This window comes from Macaca mulatta, chromosome 8, assembly GCF_049350105.2.
Source record: "Macaca mulatta isolate MMU2019108-1 chromosome 8, T2T-MMU8v2.0, whole genome shotgun sequence".
Classification (NCBI taxonomy): domain Eukaryota; kingdom Metazoa; phylum Chordata; class Mammalia; order Primates; family Cercopithecidae; genus Macaca; species Macaca mulatta.
This window is the reverse complement of record NC_133413.1, coordinates 122,614,946-122,639,969: the sequence shown is the minus strand read 5'-3', so window position 1 is coordinate 122,639,969 and position 25,024 is coordinate 122,614,946. Positions and strand designations below refer to the sequence as shown.

The window sequence follows — 25,024 nt, the reverse complement described above, 5'->3', positions numbered from 1 at the left end:
AAACAGAACCAAAGACAAGAACCACATGATTATCTCAATAGATGCAGAAAAGGCTTTTGACAAAATTCAACAGCCCTTCATGCTAAAAACGCTCAATAAATTCGGTATTGATGGAACGTACCTCAAAATAATAAGAGCTATTTATGACAGACCCACAGCCAATATCATACTGAATGGGCAAAAACTGGAAAAATTCCCTTTGAAAACTGGCACAAGACAGGGATGCCCTCTCTCACCACTCCTATTCAACATAGTGTTGGAAGTTCTGGCTAGGGCAATTAGGCAAGAGAAAGAAATCAAGGGTATTCAGTTAGGAAAAGAAGAAGTCAAATTGTCCCTGTTTGCAGATGACATGATTGTATATTTAGAAAACCCCATTGTCTCAGCCCCAAATCTCCTTAAGCTGATAAGCAACTTCAGCAAAGTCTCAGGATACAAAATTAATGTGCAAAAATCACAAGCATTCTTATACACCAGTAACAGACAAACAGAGAGCCAAATCAGGAATGAACTTCCATTCAGAATTGCTTCAAAGAGAATAAAATACCTAGGAATCCAACTTACAAGGGATGTAAAGGACCTCTTCAAGGAGAACAACAAACCACTGCTCAGTGAAATAAAAGAGGACACAAACAAATGGAAGAACATACCATGCTCATGGATAGGAAGAATCAATATCATGAAAATGGCCATACTGCCCAAGGTAATTTATAGATTCAATACCATCCCCATCAAGCTACCAATGAGTTTCTTCACAGAATTGGAAAAAACTGCTTTAAAGTTCATATGGAACCAAAAAAGAGCCCGCATCTCCAAGACAATCCTAAGTCAAAAGAACAAAGCTGGAGGCATCACGCTACCTGACTTCAAACTATACTACAAGGCTACAGTAACCAAAACAGCATGGTACTGGTACCAAAACAGAGATATAGACCAATGGAACAGAACAGAGTCCTCAGAAATAATACCACACATCTACAGCCATCTGATCTTTGACAAACCTGAGAGAAACAAGAAATGGGGAAAGGATTCCCTATTTAATAAATGGTGCTGGGAAAATTGGCTAGCCATAAGTAGAAAGCTGAAACTGGATCCTTTCCTTACTCCTTATACGAAAATTAATTCAAGATGGATTAGAGACTTAAATGTTAGACCTAATACCATAAAAATCCTAGAGGAAAACCTAGGTAGTACCATTCAGGACATAGGCATGGGCAAAGACTTCATGTCTAAAACACCAAAAGCAACGGCAGCAAAAGCCAAAATTGACAAATGGGATCTCATTAAACTAAAGAGCTTCTGCACAGCAAAAGAAACTACCATCAGAGTGAACAGGCAACCTACAGAATGGGAGAAAATTTTTGCAATCTACTCGTCTGACAAAGGGCTAATATCCAGAATCTACAAAGAACTGAAACACATTTACAAGAAAAAAACAAACAACCCCATCAAAAAGTGGGCAAAGGATATGAACAGACATTTCTCAAAAGAAGACATTCATACAGCCAACAGACACATGAAAAAATGTTCATCATCATTGGCCATCAGAGAAATGCAAATCAAAACCACAATGAGATACCATCTCACACCAGTTAGAATGGCGATCATTAAAAAGTCAGGAAACAACAGGTGCTGGAGAGGATGTGGAGAAATAGGAACACTTTTACACTGTTGGTGGGATTGTAAACTAGTTCAACCATTATGGAAAACAGTATGGCGATTCCTCAAGGATCTAGAACTAGATGTACCATATGACCCAGCCATCCCATTACTGGGTATATACCCAAAGGATTATAAATTATGCTGCTATAAAGACACATGCACACGTATGTTTATTGCAGCACTATTCACAATAGCAAAGACTTGGAATCAACCCAAATGTCCATCAGTGACAGATTGGATTAAGAAAATGTGGCACATATACACCATGGAATACTATGCAGCCATCAAAAAGGATGGGTTTGTGTCCTTTGTAGGGACATGGATGCAGCTGGAAACCATCATTCTTAGCAAACTATCACAAGAACAGAAAACCAAACACCGCATGTTCTCACTCATAGGTGGGAACTGAACAATGAGATCACTTGGACTCAGGAAGGGGAACATCACACACCGGGGCCTATCATGGGGAGGGGGGAGGGGGGAGGGATTGCATCGGGTGTTATACCTGATGTAAATGATGAGTTGATGGGTACAGCACACCAACATGGCACAAGTATACATATGTAACAAACCTGCACGTTATGCACATGTACCCTACAACTTAAAGTATAATAATAATAAATAAATTTAAAAAAAAAAGTACGAATATTAGCTGGACCTGGTGGTGTGTGCCTGTGATCCTAGATACTCAGGAGGTTGAAGGTAGGAGGACTGCTTGAGCCCAGGAGGCATAGGCTGCAGTGAACCAAGATCCCGCCACCGACTCCAGCCTGGGAAAAAGAGTAGGACCATGTCTCAAACAAACAATTGGCCAGGTATGGTGGCACACACCTGTAGTCCCAGCTACCAGTGTGCTGAGGTATGAGTATTGCACTCCAGCCAGGTGACAGATTGAGACCCCTGTCTCCAAAAAAAAAAAAAAAAAAAGAAAAAGAAAGAAAGAAAATCTGACTTTAATTGAGGTATTGCTACCAAATATATACTTTGAAAGATATGTATATATTATTTGAAAGATTATGTGGTTTTTCTTTTTGTAAATGCCAATTGTGTACTTATAGGGCAAAAATGGTTTAAAAAATCAATTTTAGGGGATTTTTCTGTAGTCTTTTAAAGTTATAAGGTATCAAATATCTTATATACAACAAACTAAATGAATATAAAATTTTACATTATTATTACATCATAGTAAAACTAATTTTCACCTAAATCAAATGTATTGTAGATAAAAATCAAGTCATCTAAGACACATCAGTGAAATTCAGGAAGATCCTAACTAGGTTTTTAAGACAGTAAGTCCTGGCCTTGTATTTATTAAACATATCCAATATACACGATACTTTGTGGATGGTGCCCCAGCTCATACATTTTGGCTGTTCCTAAGACAGAAATAGACAGCTTTCAGGTAAAATAAATCTATTTGTTTTATTCCTGGCCAAAATGATGATGCATATTGGTTGCCACTCTCTTTAAAATATTTAATATTTATCTGTCAAATTGAATTAATGAAACTTCCTATATGATGGTCCAGTCATGGGCTTGCATTAGAGATACTCTTTACCTAACTTGCGTTCTCATATAATCCATACGAATGCTGATAACCATACACATGATAACCAGAAACTAAGTAAGAAACCAAGAAATAAAGCATTAACAATGTATGGATTCATCAATTTGTAATCATTACTAAATAGGAGTTTGGAATAACTTATTCAAAATTTATGGTTCAGAGAGTATTTCTTTGAGATATTCTGAGATTGTTTCAGAGGTATAAAAAAAAATCCCCATTAGTTTTGCATGTTTTACAGTTCAGACTTACCTAATAAATTAAACATTTTTCTGTTTATATGATTTTTCATGTGTGTATTTATTCTAGCAATTTCCTGTGGGATTCCTAAAGCTCCAACAAATGGAGGAATACTAACAACAGACTACTTGGTAGGAACGCGAGTTACTTATTTTTGTAATGATGGATATCGATTGTCATCCAAGGAACTTACCACAGCTGTATGCCAATCAGATGGAACATGGAGCAATCATAACAAGACCCCTCGCTGTGTTGGTATGTGTGTCAAGGGAATTTCATCACTTGTTCTTCGTTTGGTATTTTATATGATCTGAAATTTTATGTATTGTAGAATTGTAAAAACCAATTCCTAAACTGAAATGTGATGTCTAAGACAGAAATAAAAGTTAAGTAAGCTATATTGTACCATGAGGTACTAGAAGACAGTACAAGGACTTTTCAATCATTTTTGGAAACCTCAGAATACTTATGTCAAAAAAGGCACTTTTATTTTATACAATAAAGTTTTATTTTGTAAAAAGTCATCCTTTAGTCAACATGTGTTTTCAGTACATGATCCCTTGAGAAAAATTTTTAAAGATTGTGTTAATAAAATGATACTTTGACATATTCCACTCTGATTTTTACAAGGTTAAATAATGTTGCAGAAATTATCCATAACTTTAAACTTTTGTTGATATTCTTCCGGTTACTTACACTTAGAAGAGTTCCTATTGCTGTCGCTATTACTTCACTAGGTAAATAAGTTTACATAATGATAAGACATTAATTCTGGTAAAGATTTGGTAGCAAAAAAATAGAAAATGTTGATTTAAATAAATTATTGAATTTTCTCTATATTTCAATTTTTTTTTCCCATTTAGTACTAACATTTCCACTTAGCTGTGATTTCATTTAAATTGAAGATTGTTCAATTGTTTGCACTCTCAGAATAGGTATCTAATAAGGCTTCTACTTACCTTGAAAAAGTTTTGAATTAACTAAAGTTGATATCATGACTCTTGCATAAAAAGGCCATTCTCATCAAAAAAATTTCCTCAAAATATAGTCTTTTCTAAAGTTATAAAGAAATAAGGGAGTAGAGATAAGCCAACAATTGGGATTCTAAGTAGGTAGAATAATAAGTACAAGACTGAATTGTGAAACCATTGAGTGTGTTCAAGAACTTCCAGCAATACCATATAGCTAGGGGAATGGAAAATATCAACATGCAAAAGAAATAAAGAACAAATGCTAGAGGACTTTGTATAATGCAATAGTAAGCGAATTAAGGCAGTGGAGATGTAAAGAATGGCATAGATGTTAAGATATAGTGATTTGTTAGCACTTATACCCTTTGGTTTTTGTATAGTTGTTACATGTCCAAGCATCAATTCCTTTACCTTGGAACATGGAAGATGGCGAATTGTGAATGGCTCCCATTATGAATACAAAACGAAGGTAGTTTTCAGCTGTGACCCTGGTTATCATGGACTAGGTCCTGCTTCCATCGAATGTCTTCCTAATGGTACTTGGAGTTGGAGAAATGAAAGACCATATTGCCAAAGTAAGTATACACTTTGCTAAACTTATTTCATAAGCTATGTTTGGTTATCAAATTGTTTGAATCAGTTCCTTTTACAAACACACTAGATCAATAATTAGATGACGTTACTAATATGGCCATTTATTCTCATTACATTTTTAAATTTTCTAGCTATGTTTCTATGTATTAGTAAACGCTTTTCTAGCAAATAGAAAAGCATAGGCTTTCGATTAAGAAATCTAGTGTTTGAATTGTAGATCTATTACCTACTTTAACAATGAAGTGCTGTTTACTTACTACTTGACAGACACTGCTTTTAGTCCTTTACATGTTTTATACTCATTTGGTTTAAAAAAAAAAAAAAAACCCTTTGCCCCAGATGTAATCATTCTATTAAAGTCACGGATCTTATAAATGATAGAGAAATGATATTTGACCAAGTAGTCTGACTAAAACCCTTGACTTTTTATCATGTTATATCATGTTTATTTTCTCTGATTCCAAATTCTAAAACTAGAAAATCTTAAAACTAGAAAATTATGACACTTGTTGTGTAGAGTTACTGCAAACATTTAATGGTATGACACAATTGAAATACCAGCTATAACCACATCCTCAGTAAATACTATTGAATCAAATTGAGCAGTTAAGGCATTTTATTTCCATACATTTTAATAATATAAATGGCCAATCTCTAATATACATAAGCTAACAGAACATAGGATATTCAGGTGAAATACCTTGAACTCCCTTTCTTACTTTTATTTATTGTCTATTTTGATTCAAGAAATATGCTAGGTGAAAATTAAGCCTTTTAATTAGTGTCTAACACAACTCTATGGTGTATGTTGTTTAGAGACCCATGATTTATAAACAAACTAATAGAGAGGTCAAAAGTCTACATAGGGTTATTATGATTAAGAAGTTTAACATAGCAGACAACTATGTTATGTGTAATAAGTACACAAGTATCTGATATTATTTTATTTATGAATATTCACTGATTTGAAATTTATTTTTTGAATCTCTATATCAGTATAGAATTTTTTGGTTGCCCTGTGTTCCAAGATAATCATATTAATGAATTAAAGTATTGAAATATATTTCAAAATTATATTTAATATTATAAAAGTATGCCATCATCTGTATTTCTATTTTTTGTTCTTTTTTTCGAGAAAGAGTCTTGCTGTGTTTCCCAGGCTGAAGTGCAGTGGCACGATTTTGGCTCACTGCAACCTCTGCCTCCCAGGTTCAAGCAATTCTGTCAGCCTCTGCAGTAGCTGTGATTACAGATGCCCACCACCACGCCTGGCTATTTTTTTTCTGTATTTTCAGTAGAGACGGGGTTTCACCATGTTGGCCAGGCTGGTCTGGAACTCCTGACCTTAAGTGATCTGCCCTCCTCAGCCTTCCAAAGTGCTGAGATTATAGGCATGATCCACTGCACACAGGCTGTATTTCTAAATTTTTGTATTAGTCCTCCAAGTTTTCTCTGACTGCAGACTCCTTGTTTTTCCAAATTATTGTTTAAAAAGAATAATTTGTTTTTAAAGGGCACGTGGATAGGAATATTTCAGAGCTAGGTAATTATTATCTACAACAGAAACACTAATTTAATCAGCTTTCAACAAATGTTTGTCTCGTTCTATTGTGTTAGATTCTTTATTATGTAGAATGGTTTAAATGATAAGTAAGATTGGATTACTGCCTACAGGTAAGAATGAGGGAATGGCAAGGGATTTAGGAATTGCAATTGGTTGAGAAAAATAAAAGAATAGTATTTTTTCTCCAGTCTTCCATTTAATCATCTTTAAAATGAAAATAATATAAATATTAGAATTAATAATAATATTAGTATATCATAATATTAATATCCACCTCAAATGATTTTTTGGGGGGATAAGCTCAAAACCTTTAGTACATTTTAAATTTGATATGCAACTCTTGAAAGTTTGCAAGTTTTCTAATTCTCTACCTGACAGCTATCTAAAACTTAATACTGAAAGCCTAGACAGTTTTTTTGAGCATTACACAAATGAAAACACTAATAATAGCACCAAATATATAATACGTGCCCAATGAACATGATCTGTTTTGTTTTTATGCTAGAATGACATAAAAATTTGTGGTCTTCAAATGTGAAGAAGTCATAAGAGATGCTATATGACCTGGCAAGCCTGTTAAATTTATTTTCTTCAATTTTTTATAACTTACAAAAAAAAAGATGAATTATATCTAATGGATGTCATGAAAATCAAATACTTTACATGTAAAACTCAAACTACCGAGTTCTTGACAAAAATTATATTGTAATTATTATTTTAATGTTGGTTTAGATATGAAGAAACTTTGGCTCAGGTAAGTCAAAGGGCTTGCCCAAAGTTACTTGATAAGTCAGAGAAAGATTTTAGATTAATGAATTATCATCTCTTTAAACTTGTGATGTTTTTCGTCCACTATAGCCAGGTTGACTAAAAGAAAAATGCAAAAAACAAAAGCAAAAACAAAAACAAACAAGCAAAAAAAAAAAAAAAAAAAACTTTATATCTCTGTTACTTAGAAGGTTCTATGGAAACTTAAAGAGGATAAATTTTACATTATGTCATCTCTTTTCTCCATACTTTCACACTGATTCAAACATGTTTTACAAATACCAGTTTCCTTTGTAAATACATCAAATCATAGGAAGCTCAAAATGTTCAAAACATAGTTTTGTTATAAGTGCAGCTTGACTATATCTTTAAGGGTTTTTATTTATTTATCATTTTAAAGTTATTTCCTGTGGAGAACTACCTACACCTCCAAATGGAAATAAGATTGGAACTCAAACTTCATATGGCTCAACAGCTATCTTTACCTGCGACTTGGGATTCATGCTTGTGGGCTCTGCTGTAAGGGAATGCCTTTCCTCAGGTCTTTGGAGTGGATCTGAAACCAGATGCCTAGGTACAGATTTTTAATTTGTTTTTACCAAACTTCCCCCTGCCCCTCACCCTTGAAAGGAGGCATCTCTTTTTCCCTAATATGAGATACTAATTTATATTCATTCAGTAAGGATGTTAAAAACCAGAAAATACTTATCTTTAAAAATGGCTCATGATAGAAAAGCTACTAAACAGAATAATCAGATAGCATTCCTAGTGAAATCTAAGGAGAGACACATTTTCTTCCAGTCATGGTGAAAATATAATGGTGAAAACTAATTGCTGAAAATTGTATGCCTGCTTACTCAGCTGGGTTAATCGCTGTAGCTATTAACTCATTCTAAACCATAGTCAATTCTCCTTTCACCTATTTGCTTAAGGTAATGACTGAAGAAGATAAACAATGTAATGTCTACATTTAAGCACCTTTCTCCCTTTTTATTTCATAAGATTTCAACATGCGTAAAACTAATTTCTATTAAAATTTTAAAAATATATTTTTTGAACCTGATTTTAGACAATTAGGATGTTTTCCCCTTAGAATTCCCTGAATTTATTATAAAAAATCTTCAGTTAAAGAAACTGAACTAGTTCATTCTTCTTACCTTGCCTCTTTTGAATGCTTTGTCTCCTTTTTCAAAGATTTCAACAATTTATCTAATATTAAGAATAGTATGCTTTATGCTATTTATGCTTTATTTTCTCTAAAATTATTTCAAGATCTGAAAGCAAATATTAAATTAGGTAATAATGAAAATTTTTCTAATAATTATTCACTTATCCGTTGGAAGCAAGGCAAGATCTTTTTGTTTACTAATTTAAAAATTGCTGATTATCATGAATAGAGTACTGCAAAATTTGTCAGTGTTTTTGTCTTTAAAATGTTACTGTTTAAGAATATGACACATGGCAGAAAAGTCTATACTTACATATTGTGTGGCTAATAAGCTTGAAAATATTCATAGAAATATAATCATTATTTGAAATTTCAAATGGCATAGTTACAAGTTTTGGTTAAAGTGTCTTTTTTCCCCTTCTCAGGCACATTTGTTAGTAGTTGTACTTGGAAGCCCAGAAACAATTTCTTTATAAGAACACACATACTTGAATATACACAGGGAACTCCTGAGCCCCTGGCTCCTGAACCCCTTTATTGGGTTAATGCACCAGGCCCTGGCTATGAGATGGAGTTCCTCTCAGACTAGGGTCTTTCCTCTTCCTCTTTAAGTCTCACCTAGACAGAGCAGAGCAGTGAGGCTAGGAGTCATGGTGTCTCCCACTGGTCAAGATTGGGCAGATGGATGAGGCCACTTATTTTCTGCAATGACTATTGAAAAAAACAGAAAATAGTTAATGAGTTAAATGATTATGTATTAATATGTGATTATATAATCAAATACAAACTCAAAAAACTAAAAAATTTTAATAGTTTTTAAACTGATTTTGGTTGTACTAATTTTAATTACAGATTACTTAGTTTACTTATGCATTTTTAAGTAAACTTAGTTTACATATAAATTTTTAAATTTATATATAGTTATACATAAATAAATATATATTTATACATACTCTTCAGTATTTAAATTATATATTACATGTATCTTTAAATAAGTATACATTTATAAATAAATATATATTTTAAATACTATATTTAAATGATATATAATTTAAATACTATGTTTAAAATATTTAAAGATATATTAAAATATTTAAAATGAACTATATTTAAAATATAATTAAAATAAAACTAAATTTTAAAAGTATTTAAAATATACATATAAATTTGAAAATACTATATTTTATGGCTATATGCTCTCATGAATTGTTACTATGTATTATATATTATTTAATATTGTATATACTATGTGGTTTTATTCTCCTACTTAGAATCTTGATTCTGTTCTCTGGAAAGACAGGGCATAACAAGAATATTTATAAGAAAATATTGCCTCTTAGTCTAAGAAGACAAGATCATCCATTGTAGAGAATATAGTGTTGATATACAATGAAATGCAAAAGGATATTGGTAAGAGGAAACTATAGTTACCAGACAAGTAAATCCTAGAATAGTACACTGTAAATTGAGCGTAGGGATCCATTCTTCTCAACTAGTTTGTGTAACCCCAGACACATTTAGCTTAGAATGGCCATGAGAATGTGCTTATTGTTTCTCTAAGTACAGTGCATTTATTCCTGCCTCCCTAATATTTTATTATGAAGTTTTCAATTAAAGGAATTGACAGTGAACACCCATATGCCTACCACCTAATTCTACAATGAATATTTTTTCTTATTTGCTTATCATATATCTATCCATATTTCTAGGCCTCCATCAATCCATTAATTTATTTTTTGATGAATTTTGAAATAACTTGTAAACATCAGTATACTTTGTTGCCAGGTATTTAAGCATGCATACCATTAGCTAGAGTTCAATATTTGTTCAAAGTTTTTTTTTGTTTTTTTTTTTTAAACTCTGGCAAAATTTATATATAGTAAAGTATATAGACCTTAAATTCAGTTAGATTAGTTTTGATAAATGTATACATGCATGTAACTAAACCGCTGTAAAGACATAGAATATTGCCATTACCTCAGAAAGTTTTCTTATGCCCCTTCATGGTCACTGTGCAACTCTCCTCCTCCTTAACCTGAGGCAGTAACTATTTTGATATTTTCACCATATATTAGTTTTCCCTGTTCTAGACATTAATTAAATTGATTTGCAAATTGTGCCCTATTTTGTATAAGGCTTCTTTTATTCTCTTTCCTCTATGCTGTTGTGCATATCTGTAATTTGTTCCTTTTGTTGCTCAATAGGATTCCATTGTACAAATACGCCACACTTCAGCCATTTTGTTTTTGATGGATGTATGAGCTATGTCCAGTTTTTTTCTATTATGAATAAAGCTGCTATGAATGCTCATGTAAAAGTCTTTTTCTGGACATATGCATTCATTTCTCTTGAATACTCAGGAATAGAATACATGTGGGAGAGTTCTAATTGTCTCCCATTCTCTCCAGCATGTGATGTAGCCAACTTTTTCGTTCTATCCATTCTGTGGGATGCATAAAGGTATCCTATGGTATTTTAGTATTTTTTTGTCTTAGTGAATACTAATGTTAAGCACAGCTTTTCATAGGCTTATTGGCTATTTGTAAATTTTCCTTTGTGAAATGGTAAAGTATCTTATATTAACTTGCCTTTTTACTATGAATTGTAGGAGTTCTGTACATATTCTTGTTACAAGCCCTTCATCATTATGTGTTTTATAAGTAATTTATCTTATTCTGTGACTTGCCTATTCATTTTTTAATAGCATCTTTTGACAACACACATTTTCAAGTTTGGTAAAGTCTGTTTGTTTTACTTTCTCTTTATACTAGAAGCTTTATAGTTTTAGCTTTAACTTTTGTATCGCCAATATTATTTTTAATTTGCATGTGTTATGTAGTAGCATTGAGGGGCTTTTTTACTTGCTCCTTGTATCTTGCACTATTTGTTGAAAAAACTTGATAATAATTATTGAAATGATGTATGTAAATCCTCTAAATTTGTTCATAATTTTCAAAATCACTTTGGATACCATAACACTTTTCAGTTTCAATATAAATCTTAGAATTAATTTATCAAACTCTACAAAGAAATTCTGGCGGGATTGAATCCATACATCAGTTTGGGGTAAATTGGCATCTAAAAACATTGAGTCTTCTGATCCATGAACATAGTACATTTGTTTGGGTCTTTACTTTTTTTTTTTTTTTAATAGCAACATTTTGTATTTTTAGCATAGAATGTGCTATTGCTAAATTTATTCCCCAGAATGTTTTACTATTATAAGTAAAAAGTAAAATTTTTCTTTTTTTTATTTTTTAGATAGGGTCTTGCTATGTTGCCCAGGCTGGTCTTGAAATTGTGACCTCAAATGATCCTCCTGCTTCAGACTCCCAAAGTGCTGGAATTATAGTCATAAGCCACTGTGCCCAACTAAAGTTGTTTATCTAAATTACATTCTCCAATTGTTTGCTGTTAGCATATAAAATACAATTATTCAAAATATTTATCTAATATTCTACAACCTTTCTAAATTCACTTACTAGTTTATTTTAAAAATACAATTTTCTAAACATTACCTGAGTATAGAATAGTTTCACTATTTTGTTTCCCAACATTATGCTGTTTTTCTTCTTTTTATTAAAGTATTGCAGTGGAGGTTTTTTTTTTTTTTTTTTTTTTTTTAACAATGTCTTTATTGGGTTAAGAATGTTTCCTATATTCCTAATTTGTTGCCATTTTTTTTTTATCATGAATAGGCACTGCATTTTCCTATATGCTTTTTCTACGTCGATTGAAATAATTACATAGAATTTTTCTCTTTTATTATGTCAAAATTACAGTGGTTAATTTTTCATATTTAGCCAAATTTCATTTCTGGGTAAATCCCAGATAGTCATTATGTATTATCATTTATATGTCACTAGACTGATTTTATAAAATTTTGTTAAGGAGATTTGTATCTCTGTTTATGAAGTACTTTGGTCCTTTATAATTATTTAAGGACTTTGGTCCTTTTAATTTTTTTTTTTTTTTTTTCAGGCTTTACTGATGGGGTTAATGGTTACTTCATAAAATAAGTTAAAAGGTGATTTTTTTTTTTCTTTTCTGTTTTCTAAAAGAGTTTACATAACACTTATTTTCCCCCTTAAAAGCTTGAATTTCCCAGAAAAAAAAAATCTGTGGGAAGAGTTTTGTTCAAGTATTTTAATAGATAAAAGCTATTAATAGTTTTCTATTTTTATCTTGTGTTAGTTTTGGGGCAAGTTATAATTTTCACAGAACGTTTTCATTTTTTCTGAAGTGTTAAAATGTATTGGCATAAAGCTGTTTTTAGCATGCCCTTATTCTTTCAATTTCTTGAGGGTTTATAGTGATATCACTTCATTCATTCCTGTTATTGACAATTTTATTCTCTCCATTTTGGTGTTAATAGGGTTAGCTAAGAGTTTAATAATTTGGTTGCTTATTTTTAGAGAAAGAAATTTTACCTTAGTTAATGTTCTCTGTTGTTTGTAATTATCTTAAATATTTACTTCTGTCTACTTACTTTGGCTTTATTTTTACGTCATTTTGCTCCTTGCTGCTTCTTCTTAACATGTTTTACGTCATTGCTTATATATCTCTATTTCTTCTACTAAAATCACTGAAACTTATAAATTTCTTTAATAAGTAATGTTTTATCTGTACCTTCAAATTTATATGTGTATATATATTTTTTATTTTTATTTTTATTATTATTTTTTTGAAATGGAGTCTCATTCCAAAAAAATGAGAAAATGAAAAAAATTTTCATTTTGAAATGGAGGCTCAGTCGCCCAGGCTGGAGTGCAGTGGCGCGACCTCGGCTCACTGCAAGCTCCGCCTCCCGGGTTCACGCCATTCTCCTGACTCGGCCTCCTGAGTAGCTGGGACTACAGGCGCCCGCCACCACACCTGGCTATTTTTTTTTGCATTTTTAGTAGAGACGAGGTTTCACCACATTAGCCAGGATGGTCTCCATCTCCTGACCTCGTGATCTGCCCGCGTGGGCCTCCCAAAGTGCTGGGATTACAGGCGTGAGCCACGGCGCCCAGCCTATATTTTCATTTTTACACCTTGAGATATTTTATAATTTCTTCAAGACCCAAGTGTCACTAGACATGTGTCTTCTTTTAATTTCCATATATTTGTTGTTTTGCTAAGTATTCGATAGTTACCTTTATGTCATAGAGATATAATTGAATTATTTGTGACTTGCTTTGAAGTCATCTTTAAAAGTTTACTAATGTTACACATGTATATAAATATACAAATAAAACAAATCACAGTATTAAAAATATTGCTTCATAACCCATTTCAGCGGGTCATTGTGGAACTCCAGAACTGATTGTGAATGGTCAAGTCATTGGAGAAAATTATGGATATAGAGACACAGTTGTATATCAATGTAATCCTGGTTTTCGATTGATTGGTTCTTCAGTGAGGATATGCCAACAGGATCACAATTGGTCTGGTCAACTCCCATCCTGTGTGCGTAAGTAAGCATGGCAAAAGCAATTAGAAACCTCTGGTCTTTGGGACAATTCTAGTTTTGGTTAGGCAAGATGAATATATATATTATGTTGTTATATATATCAATATAAAGTAAATTTCCACAATCCAATTTGATACTGCTATGCAAAAAACCTTTAAAGTGGAAAGTGTTCAAGAGAATTTCAGTTATATTTTATCAGGAAGACAATAAATTAAATTTAGCTCTTCTCATATTTAATATAAATGTATGATATTGATAAATTAATATTCTTATATGGAAGATACATTCTCAACACATTTGTAATTATAAGGATTTAAATTTCTAGAGATCACTGTGTAGCAGTATCAAGGTTTGCTACGATGTGATACTACAGAGTTTTTATAGTGGAAAATATTTTGGATAAATATTATCTAATAATTATGATGCTATTGCTATGACATCAAAATTATAAACTAATGAAGCACAGTGGGAAAAATATTATCATTAGGCACGACATGAAGAACCTTTGCTCTCATTTCAGGTCCTCTGATGATTATGTGTGCTAATGCAATGTTTAATCTCTCTGGGTCCTAATTCCCTTATAAAGAGAGTGTGTGCTTGAAGATGTTTATCATTATGTCATCTTTTAATCTCAAAATGCATTGCATTTTTAAATATATCAAGATTACACATATGTAACATAGTTATATTTTGTCTGAAAAAAATTAAAAATTATGAGGATGCAAAGGCATGTGAATGATATAATGAACTCTGGGGACTAGGGAGAAAGTGGGAGGAGAGTGATGGATAAGAGATTACACATTGGGTACAGTGTACACTGCTCAGGTGATGGGTACACCAAAATCTCAGAAGTCACCACTAAAGAACTTATCCATGCAACTAAACACCACCCGTTCCTCAAAAACTATTGAAATAATTTTTTAAAAAAGCAGATAAGAAAAAAATAAATAAAAATTTATTTTAAAGCACTGTTTACAGTATTTTAAAATTTGTACAAAACATATGAATATATGTAATTTTAGAATTATTTTAAAAAGATCTCACCAGTTCAACATATATCCATGTGATCTTTTAGGGTAATTAGATATGAATTCACACATGAAGAATAAAGTATATTTTGAAATAATATCTTTTTATTATAATTTCTTAAGTATACCTGCTGTGCTTTGTGGTTTTAATGGATCTCTTCCTATATGTACGTTGTGAATTTGGCCATTGTGCACTTATTATGACTGCTATATCATGAAAATAAAAATAGAGCTGAATAATGATAACTGTAGTACATCTCAGAATCCCCAGAAGTATTTAGTGTTTCAGATCACAATCTATCCTACTTTGGATCTTAAAGTCAACTACATTTTTCTTATATTTTTCTCCTGATAATTTCCATCTCCAGATACTGACATTTATATTAAAATTATTATCGGTAAATAAGTACTGTAAATATGTTGTAATTATAACAGGATCATAGGATAAAGATTTTGGAAGTGTCAGATAAACAATACATAGGACTTTTAGTATGCGTTCACAGGAAATATTTCATTTAATCTGTGACCAATTGCATCTATACTTATAAATTCAGTCATTATACTGTTTTGATCCAATCCACAGAAATGTATAGAAATTCAAGTTTCATGGTTATGATCATAGGATAATAGAATATCTAGTTAACAATGAAAGTCACTTTCCTAAGACACACCCATACACCCCCACACACAGATTGATTGTCTGGTGATTTAAAGACAGCAATATCCTGCTTGTGTCTACTCTAGATATGTTCTTTTTCATTTATATTCAAGCATAGTCAATTAATACCACTGTTTTTCTTGTTGAATAATTGAGGCTATAAATGAGAATTGGCCCTTAGGGTAAAGCTGGTTTCTTTATTGATAATTTTAAACAAGAATAAGATGCAGTTAAATTTCCAAATGAGTAGGTTGACATTAACAATACAGCTGAAAAATAATCGTTCTTGGGTCATTTCCTAAGTACTAAAAGTGACTGTGGTCGTTTCCTGTGCCCAATTAGGAAGCACTATTACTGAATTTGCTCTGATTAATAGAGTGAGATAATGCAATAAAACAGTTCATAGAAATAGTGTTCGGGGAAAGCCAGCACTATGTAAAATTTATAGTGGGACACAGCATTAAAAGAACCTAAATAATTTATCTAATTAAGAATATTATTTCCAAGAAAAATTATATTATCAAGTATCAATGATGAAGGAAAGAAACCAGTAAGATTGATTGTTTTAGAGAATATTTTGAGAATATGTCTCAAAATATTAACGAAAATCCTAATGCAGCCTTTGTGTATCATTTTCTATTTTCTACATTATGTAGTCACATTAATTTACTTCGCAAGCACACATTTGCTTTATCAATATATCATTCATAAAAATTGGTTGTATAAATAATATTAAAAGAACTATTTCAAAATTAAATGCAAAAAACTGCCTTTAAATATCCTCAATTATTAACTAGACAAGGAAAACTGGTTCAGTTTTGTTCTTTTCTATTTTTTTAACTTTGTTTTTTTAAGCACAAGATCTCATTCTGTCATCCAGTCTGGAGTGCAGTGGCATGATCATAGCTCACTATGATATATGTACATAGCTATGATCATGCTCACTACAGCCTTAACTCTTCTCCTCAAGCAATCCTCCCACCCCAGCCTCCAAAAGCACTGGGATTATAGGCATGAATCACCACACCTGGCCAGTTTTGTTCTTTTCTGCTATTGGTTATGGACATGAACTTTAATTATTCCCCAGATTTCTTTGCATTTCAATGCTCTGCTCTTTGCCTCCCCAAAAATGTAGAGAGAAAGGATGAAATAGGTACCATGAAACTTAAAATACCTATGTACCACTTGCATAAAATTATCACAATTTTAAATAATTATCTATTTACTAATATAATAATGCTGTTAGACTATTTTGACATTCTACTTTGTTCATTTACGTTAGTAAATGTACTTTCCATATATTTCCAGATAAAAGTAGTCTTCTTTCTACTTTGTTTGAAAGGATTAAGTATAATCAATAATGCAATAACTGATAACTATTTTTTTTCTGTGTTTCCTTCCCTGTCCTCCCACCACATCATATTAGCTGTTAGCTGTGGTCACCCTGGTAGTCCAATTTATGGAAGAACAAGTGGAAATGGGTTCAACTTTAATGATGTGGTAACATTCTCATGCAATATTGGATATCTTATGCAAGGGCCAACAAAGGCACAGTGCCAGGCCAACAGACAGTGGAGCCATCCTCCACCTGTGTGCAAAGGTAAATGTCTAAGTATATTCCCATTTGGGACATGGTAATAATGTTCACATAAACATCAGTGATACATTTAAAACAGCTTAAGCAGAATAGCAAAAAGTTTTTATCTAATAAAACAAAAAGCTTTAATACTGATGTCATCTCATTAACAATGCTTTCCTTTTTCTAAATTTATTATATATTTTTAAAAGTTAAAAGTAGTAGAGTTAATTTCTAACTTTCTTATTTGTATCTATTTTGTGACTGCATATAAAACGTAATTGAGATTATTTTTACTTGCAATTTGCTTCATAATTAGTGGAATTTACCTTTGGCATTTATTTTCTTTTTATTTTTCTGAAAACTATATATGGGCCTGGATTGTCATTAGTCCTGTATTGAGGCTTTATTCATTTTTTAATCTATAGAAACAGATTAAGGAGAACTCTTTGATTTTTTTCCAGTTTGCAAATAAGTATATTTCATATTTTCTGAAAAAATACAACCAAATTATCATTTTCCTGCATGTTGTTTTCTTGCAGTTCAACTATAGCTTAAAAGATATCATTTTTTAAATTCGTACTCAGTACAATACTTACAAAGTTGCTATTTTCCTAACTGTTGCCAAATTTTTTTCTTTCTTCTGTATTTCCTACTACATAAATTTCAGTACATTTTCTAGATAATCCATGGGATTAATTTTATTTTTGGAATCTGGTTGTTTGAATAAATTTACTTTTGAAACTAAGTATTTACATTTCTAATATAAATCTATATAGGTATATGTATATTATTGCAAACGTACGTTTCAAAATTTGTCATTTGTTTAGTGGTCAACTGTTCTGATCCTGGAATTCCAGCCAATTCTAAGAGAGAAAGTAAAATAGAACATGGAAATTTTACTTATGGCACTGTGGTATTCTATGACTGCAATCCTGGATATTTTTTATTTGGATCTTCAGTTTTGATATGTCAACCAAATGGACAATGGGACAAACCTTTACCAGAATGTATCAGTAAGTAGATAATGTGAATTGTTTCTTGAGAAAATGTCATGGAAACCATACGGATGTTTATTGTTTTTATAAAACTACCTAAAGATATATGTCATAGAGAAGCATATTGATTTTATTGTTTTGCTGTTTCGAAATTATACTTTTCTATATTTTGCAAATTCAGTGTGCAAGCATAATTTTCTTAAAATTAATGTGATAAATATTTATCTATCATTCTTTGATTTTGCACTTTGGAGCAGATAAAATATGAAAAGTAGTCATATTTACTACTTTACAATATTATCATCTGTAAGAGGCAACTATACTTTTATTCTGTACTAATATTTAATATTTCATTTAAAGCAAAATTAGTCTTAAACATCCATCATGGATTCAGAATACATGAAGATTTACACAAAGGTGTTACTTAAAACTTATTGATCTTAAATGTTTGTCATATAGAGACATATATACTTGTTAATGCAATAATTGTTAATATGCAACATCTTTCTAGTCAGTGAATATCTAATAAGTGCATTTTGTTATATGTTATAATAGGAGTTGTAGAATGTATATAAAATTAATTACGGCCAAAATGCTTACAAGTAACACACGTAGTGAGAAAAATAATTTAGCAGATATAAATCAAACTTCTGTGAAGGCATAGAGGAGTGAACATAAATTCTAGCAATTCAGTCAATTGATAGGTCTCAAATTGAACTAAATCTCAAATGGTTGGTGAGTCTTGGACTTGACAGGGAAGAGAAGAACAATTTCATAGACTGAATGAATAGCGTGTGAAGAAACCATTTATTTTTGGCAAGTAATTTTTGGTTTTAGTAAATTGCTAAATTATAAAATTATTTTACGATTATGTTTCATTTAGAGGATTTTTTATGTTCATGGGTGGACTTTTATGAACATTTTGTGACAGCATTCATGTACTAAAGAAGAAACAACACTTTTTGCTGTGTCTATAAAAGTTCAGATTCTATGCATATAGTTCAGTAATTTGGCCTGCTGGTTAAAATTCATTTGACTTATTTGTGTTAACTGGTCTAATTATTTGAATAATTTACTTACTTATTCTTATGTAGCTACCACATTAAAGTTAAAAATATTTTCATAGGACATGTAAACCTGAAGTTCTTCAAGTGTTCTGAGCTCTCATATGCTTTTTGCTTTATCATTTCCTGTAGCTCTCAGTGGTACAGTATTATATACTGAAAGGTTTTGTTAAGTTTTTATGTCCTCACGTGCTGTTTGATACTCTAGAGATATGTGACACTCAGTATTTTTCTGAGTACAACTAACAGGGGACATACGTTAAATTCTGAAACTACCTATGACTCATAAATAATACTCTTTCATGTATTGACTTTTAATTCTGCTATGCCTAGCAGTGTTTTAGTTTATAAGCCACTGAGTATTGTCTTTATACAGCATAATTTATTCATTACTGACTTGTAATGATTCTAGACTATATATTAAATAGTGAATCACAGATCAATCTTCACTGAATCTCTTTAACTCTCAAAGTTTTTTTCATGTAATTTCTGTATGGCTTCACTTTGAATCCACATGGTGTCCTATGTCCTTACTTAGCGAATTCATATTAATCTTCTCCTTGACTTGTACATATTTTATCAGGCACAGATACAGTTAGAATTCATACACATATATATGTGAACACATACTCATCACTCTTACATGTACAGATTTATCATAATCACTCAATCATTACTTAGCTTATAAAGTTGCTGTTAAACTCATCCGCAAAAGAGTAAGTTAACAGAACGGCTCCTATAGCTGCAAACCCCACTTTATTTTTAAAAAGCTGCCTTCAACATAGATGTTTGATTTCTGGAGGCTTTAGATGTTTGAGCAGAACATTTACTTCTGATTTATTGTATAAACATGCTGGTATAGGTTGTTCGATAGGAGATATAAAAAAATTTTATATTCAATAATTATGTATTGTAGTGATTGACTGTGGACACCCTGGCGTTCCTCCTAATGCAGTCCTGTCTGGCGAGAAGTATACTTTTGGGTCTACTGTTCACTATTCCTGCACAGGAAAGCGTTCCCTTCTAGGCCAGTCATCAAGAACCTGCCAATTGAATGGCCATTGGAGTGGATCACAACCTCATTGTTCAGGTACCACTTGGAAAATTGGACAATGTGTGTTGGAAATTACATTATTGTTAGTAGTAGTAGTAGTAACATATACACAAAACAATCTAAAGACTTAAAATATATTTCTCTCTGAAAAATCTCATAAAAAAAGCTGAAACACTGCTTATACATTACTGGAATATGTGTAAGGCTATATAAATGCGGGGTACTGATGTTGTAGATGATAAATTACAAGTATGTGTTTTGAACTGTGTTGCTAATTTCAAGGATTTATGGTTTTAGGATGCTACACTGTATGAAGCGTTTTCGTTCGTTAAAATGGTGAAACTATTCAAGCTAAAGTATCTATCCCATTTTAGCAGATACCACATGTAATTTTCCCCAGAAGGCAATATTGTATCAGTGATTTTCTGTCAGAGTTCAGTTCTGTTTAACTTTCTAAGCAATTGATTACTTTAATGGTATGATTTTAAAATAAAGTTCAAAATGTTTTAAATTGAATTAATCTAATTCATTTTATTAAAGATATTTATCTATCCTAGTATTAATAAGTGACATATATCTTTTGAATCCTTATAACCTCAATAGTTATCTTTGCATAAATATTAAAGATATTTTAATTAATAATTTGTTCACAGAGTATTTGACAAATCTTTTCTGAGATAAACATTTAAGTTACCGCTTTTTTTCAAAAATATCATTTACATTTTGGATCTATGATGGCTCCCTAGTTGATACTACTTATTTTTATCCATCAACCAGATATTGTGCTTATTTTTCTGCCTCTTTATATTTACATATTGTCTATTGTCTTTACTCTATTTTATCTCTGTAGATATCATTCCGGTGACTTATTAGGAGTTGTTTTACATTATTTTCACTTTAGAGTTAAAAGAGCAGTGAAATGGTAAATTAACCCCAAATCTTTTAACTAGTGATTAATCCCTATGAAGTGACTGCCTGGGACTTTAAATGTAATCTACAGATTTAGAAAAACTATCATTTTTAATGTAACTATAAAAATGATTTTATGAGAATTAACGTCTTATCTTGGAGTGACTCATAGAAAATTAACTCTCAGATAACTGCTTATACATGTGAACACACAGACTTATCCCCCGTCCCCACCCCACCATGTATTAGGAAACTGCTACTAAATTGAGAAATAAAATTGTACACAGACATTTGAAAGTGAAATACTAATTTTAAAATTTTATGTAGTTACTAATTTTACATCACATGAAAATAAGAACATATAATGAAGGATTCCAAACACACAAGGCAAATAAAAAAGAAAAAGGGAAAGAACAATTTCAATGCTTATATTTCAACCCTTCTCTCTCTATCTTTTTTTTTCCTCTCTCTCTCACTCTTTTCCTCTCTCACTCTCTCTCTCTCAGTGTATATTGACACTATGGCAATTTTGATTAGGATTATTTAAGAAATGATAAAAGGACTAGGTAAAGACTGAGTAAATCTTTAACACTAAAATCAAAAGATGAATGCCTTACAGTACAGATTTTAACACTAAAATCAAAATCAAAAGATGAATGCCTTACAGTACAGAACTGTACTGTAATATTTACATGTCCTAGCACACCACAGTTCTACTTTAACAAAAACAACAAAAGATGATCAGTAATCAAGAAATTCAGAAAAGGAAACATGCAAATTGCTGAATTTTTTTTTTTTTTTTTTTTTAGATTTTAGTTTTATACATCTGTTGTCATTTGAGTTCATCATACTGTCAGTTATACATTTTCCATTAGCTTGGTCATTAACTGGCTTTTGGAAAAACTTATGAAATATCCTTAACCTATTTAACGTCTCCAAATTCACTGTTAAAAAAAAAAAAAAAGCACTATGCTCTGCAACTATTTTCTTTTTCACTTACACTTTTTTAATGACTGGAGTCAGATAAGAAATATGAATTATAATTTTACTCCATGTATGCTGAAACCCAGCATGCACAAAAACAAATGCCTCCCAGGCCCTTGGCCTAACTGATAAACTTAATAAATGTTTATGGAAATTGGTTATCTTGAACCGTACTGCATTGCAGGTGATGCTACTGGGACATGTGGCGATCCAGGCACTCCCGGACATGGCTCTAGACAGGAAAGTGATTTCAGAACTAAAAGTACTGTACGTTTCGCTTGTGATACTGGTTATATCCTTCATGGCTCAGAAGAAAGAAAATGTTTAGCTAATGGCAGTTGGACCGGAAGGCAGCCAGAGTGCAAAGGTAATCTCAAGCAGAAATTAAATATCTTGGAACTACTGGATTTTAGTGTGTATCTAAATCCAAATGAGTACAACTAGGAAAATTACTCTTACTAGTTTTTTCTGCCTGCAACTATGAAATAAAACTGTTGTATTCCCGTTATACTGACACCATCTCGTAAGATAATTATGACTGATAATTAAAAAGAAAACCCTCATTGGTCATATATATGCAAACATTTTTCAAAACATAGCAAATGTGTAGATTTAAAAAACAATATATGTATTTGTTAAAAAGATTTATTCTTTCCTTTTTACAGTAGTCCCTCATCCGTGGAGAATACCTTCCAAGACTTTTAGTGGGTGCCTGAAACCACAGATACTACCGAATCCTGTATTTCTATGATTTTTCACACATACCTGTAATAAAGTTTTATTTATAAATTAGGCACAGTGGGAGATTAACAACTATAATACTGAAATAAAACAATTATAGCAATATACTAAATAAGAGTTACGTGAATATGGTCTCTCACTCAAAATATCTTGTTGGACTGTGCTCACCCTTCTTGTGATCTTTTGATCTGATAACCAAGGCAGATATTAGGTGACTGACAAGTGGATATCATATACAGTGTGGGTACCTTGGACAAGGAATGATTCACTTTCCATGTGGGAAGATATGATTTCATCATGCTACTTAGAACTTAAAATATATAGATTGATTATTTCTGGAATTTTCCATATATTTTTAAACCATGATTGACCATGGCTAAGTGAAACTTTGGAAAGAATAGTGGATAGGGGGAGACTAGTGTACCTATGTTGTAGAGACAAGAGAAAACAATAAGTTGTTCTTACCCTAATATAATCTCAATGTCTGTCTTAGCTTCCAGTATGTAGAAATGGAAAACTATAGAAACATACAGAAATATGATTAAGATTTTTAATTGTAGAGTACAATTGTTAGTTACTAGAATTCACAACATCTAGGGTGTTTGAGTAACGTTTTAATTGTTCTGACTCAGAGTTAACATAATTAAATCTTTATAAGAGAGCCAGTTGTGGCTCAAGCCTGTAATCCCAACAATTTGGGACACTGGGGCAGGAGGATCACTTAAGGCCAAGAGTTTGAACCAGCCTGGGTGGGACCCAGCCTGAGACCACATCTCTACAAAAATTTTAAAAATTAACCCGGTGTGGTGGCATATGCCTGTAGTCCTAGCTACTCCAGATGCTAAGGCAGGAGGATCACTGAGTCCAGGAGTCCAGGAGTCAGAGGCCGCAGTGAACAATGATTATGCCACTGCACTCTAGCCTAGGTGACAGAACGAGACTCTGTTTCAAAAAAAAAAAAAAAAAAAGAAACAAAGATAAAAAGGAAAAAGAAAAATATTTTACAAAATTGACTAGTAAATAAAATGTTGGTGGAAAATTATCTTATTGACTTTAACTGTTCTTTTTGTGATTATTTTATTGGAAAAACTAAACTTGCAAAATATTTTTAAACTTACTTGATGTTGTACCAAACATATTGGTTTTGCAAACAGAAGACAATTCTCAATCAAACTTTCCTGAGGGTTTTTTGATTGACTATGCTATAGTAATATTTTAAATTATGTTTAATATTTATATTCTAGAAAATACAGTTATTTTTTTTAACTGGGTCAGTTTTAATAATCTTAAGAAAGAGTTGCAACTTAGTTGATATAGGGAAACGAGCTGGAAAACAGTGCTGAGTAAAATACAGTAAGGCAGACTAAACTGTTTATTTCTCAAACTTATTTTCCAAAGTCAAAGTCTTTTTAATGATGCTGTGGGCATCATTATACATGCAACATTGTGTGGGTGACATCTAAGTCAGTCCTTTGTTCAGCTGACCTACAAAATGTTTTATAGACGAAATGCAGACTGGTGCTGATACTGCTTTGTTAGCATGCATATTATGGATAAAAGGAGAACTATGAGTTGTAGCAAGTATGATAGAATTAATATTTTTCTCACAAATGAAGCTCATACAAATCACTTACAAAAACAGACTTTAGTAGACAAATGGACAAAGAATATGAACAGAAAGCAGAAATTAAAAAAAAACTGTAACCTACAGAAAAAATTCAACAGAACTACTAATAAAAATATGATTAAATATTAAAGTATCATTTTTTACTTATTTTAAATATGCTAATATAAAGTTCTTGTGTGCAGGTATAGGACCAGCAAAACTAGAACTTTAAAAAATTTCAAAATGATTTATATTGTTGTATTTGGAGAACAATTTGACAAAAATTGCTCTCAAAATGATAATGAATAGAATGATAAATATTCATGGGATGTATCTGTAGCTTCAGTTTATTACTTGACTTTTGTGGAATGTTTTCTAACAAAAATAGAAATATTAAAGAGAACACAAAATTATGAAAAT

The 25,024-nt window shown here is 31.6% G+C and overlaps 1 protein-coding gene across 1 annotated transcript in view; it reads left to right on the top strand.

Moving 5' to 3' along the window:
* CSMD3 (CUB and Sushi multiple domains 3) overlaps window positions 1-25,024 on the top strand; it is a 1,224,761-nt gene that overhangs the window by 1,143,468 nt on the left and 56,269 nt on the right. The window contains exons 51-58 of the mRNA XM_015145899.3: window positions 3,536-3,721; window positions 4,818-5,012; window positions 7,764-7,937; window positions 13,813-13,986; window positions 17,099-17,272; window positions 18,079-18,264; window positions 20,227-20,400; window positions 22,442-22,624. Of these exons, the coding sequence (XP_015001385.2) occupies window positions 3,536-3,721; window positions 4,818-5,012; window positions 7,764-7,937; window positions 13,813-13,986; window positions 17,099-17,272; window positions 18,079-18,264; window positions 20,227-20,400; window positions 22,442-22,624 (1,446 nt within the window). The remainder of the gene's footprint in view (window positions 1-3,535; window positions 3,722-4,817; window positions 5,013-7,763; window positions 7,938-13,812; window positions 13,987-17,098; window positions 17,273-18,078; window positions 18,265-20,226; window positions 20,401-22,441; window positions 22,625-25,024) is intronic.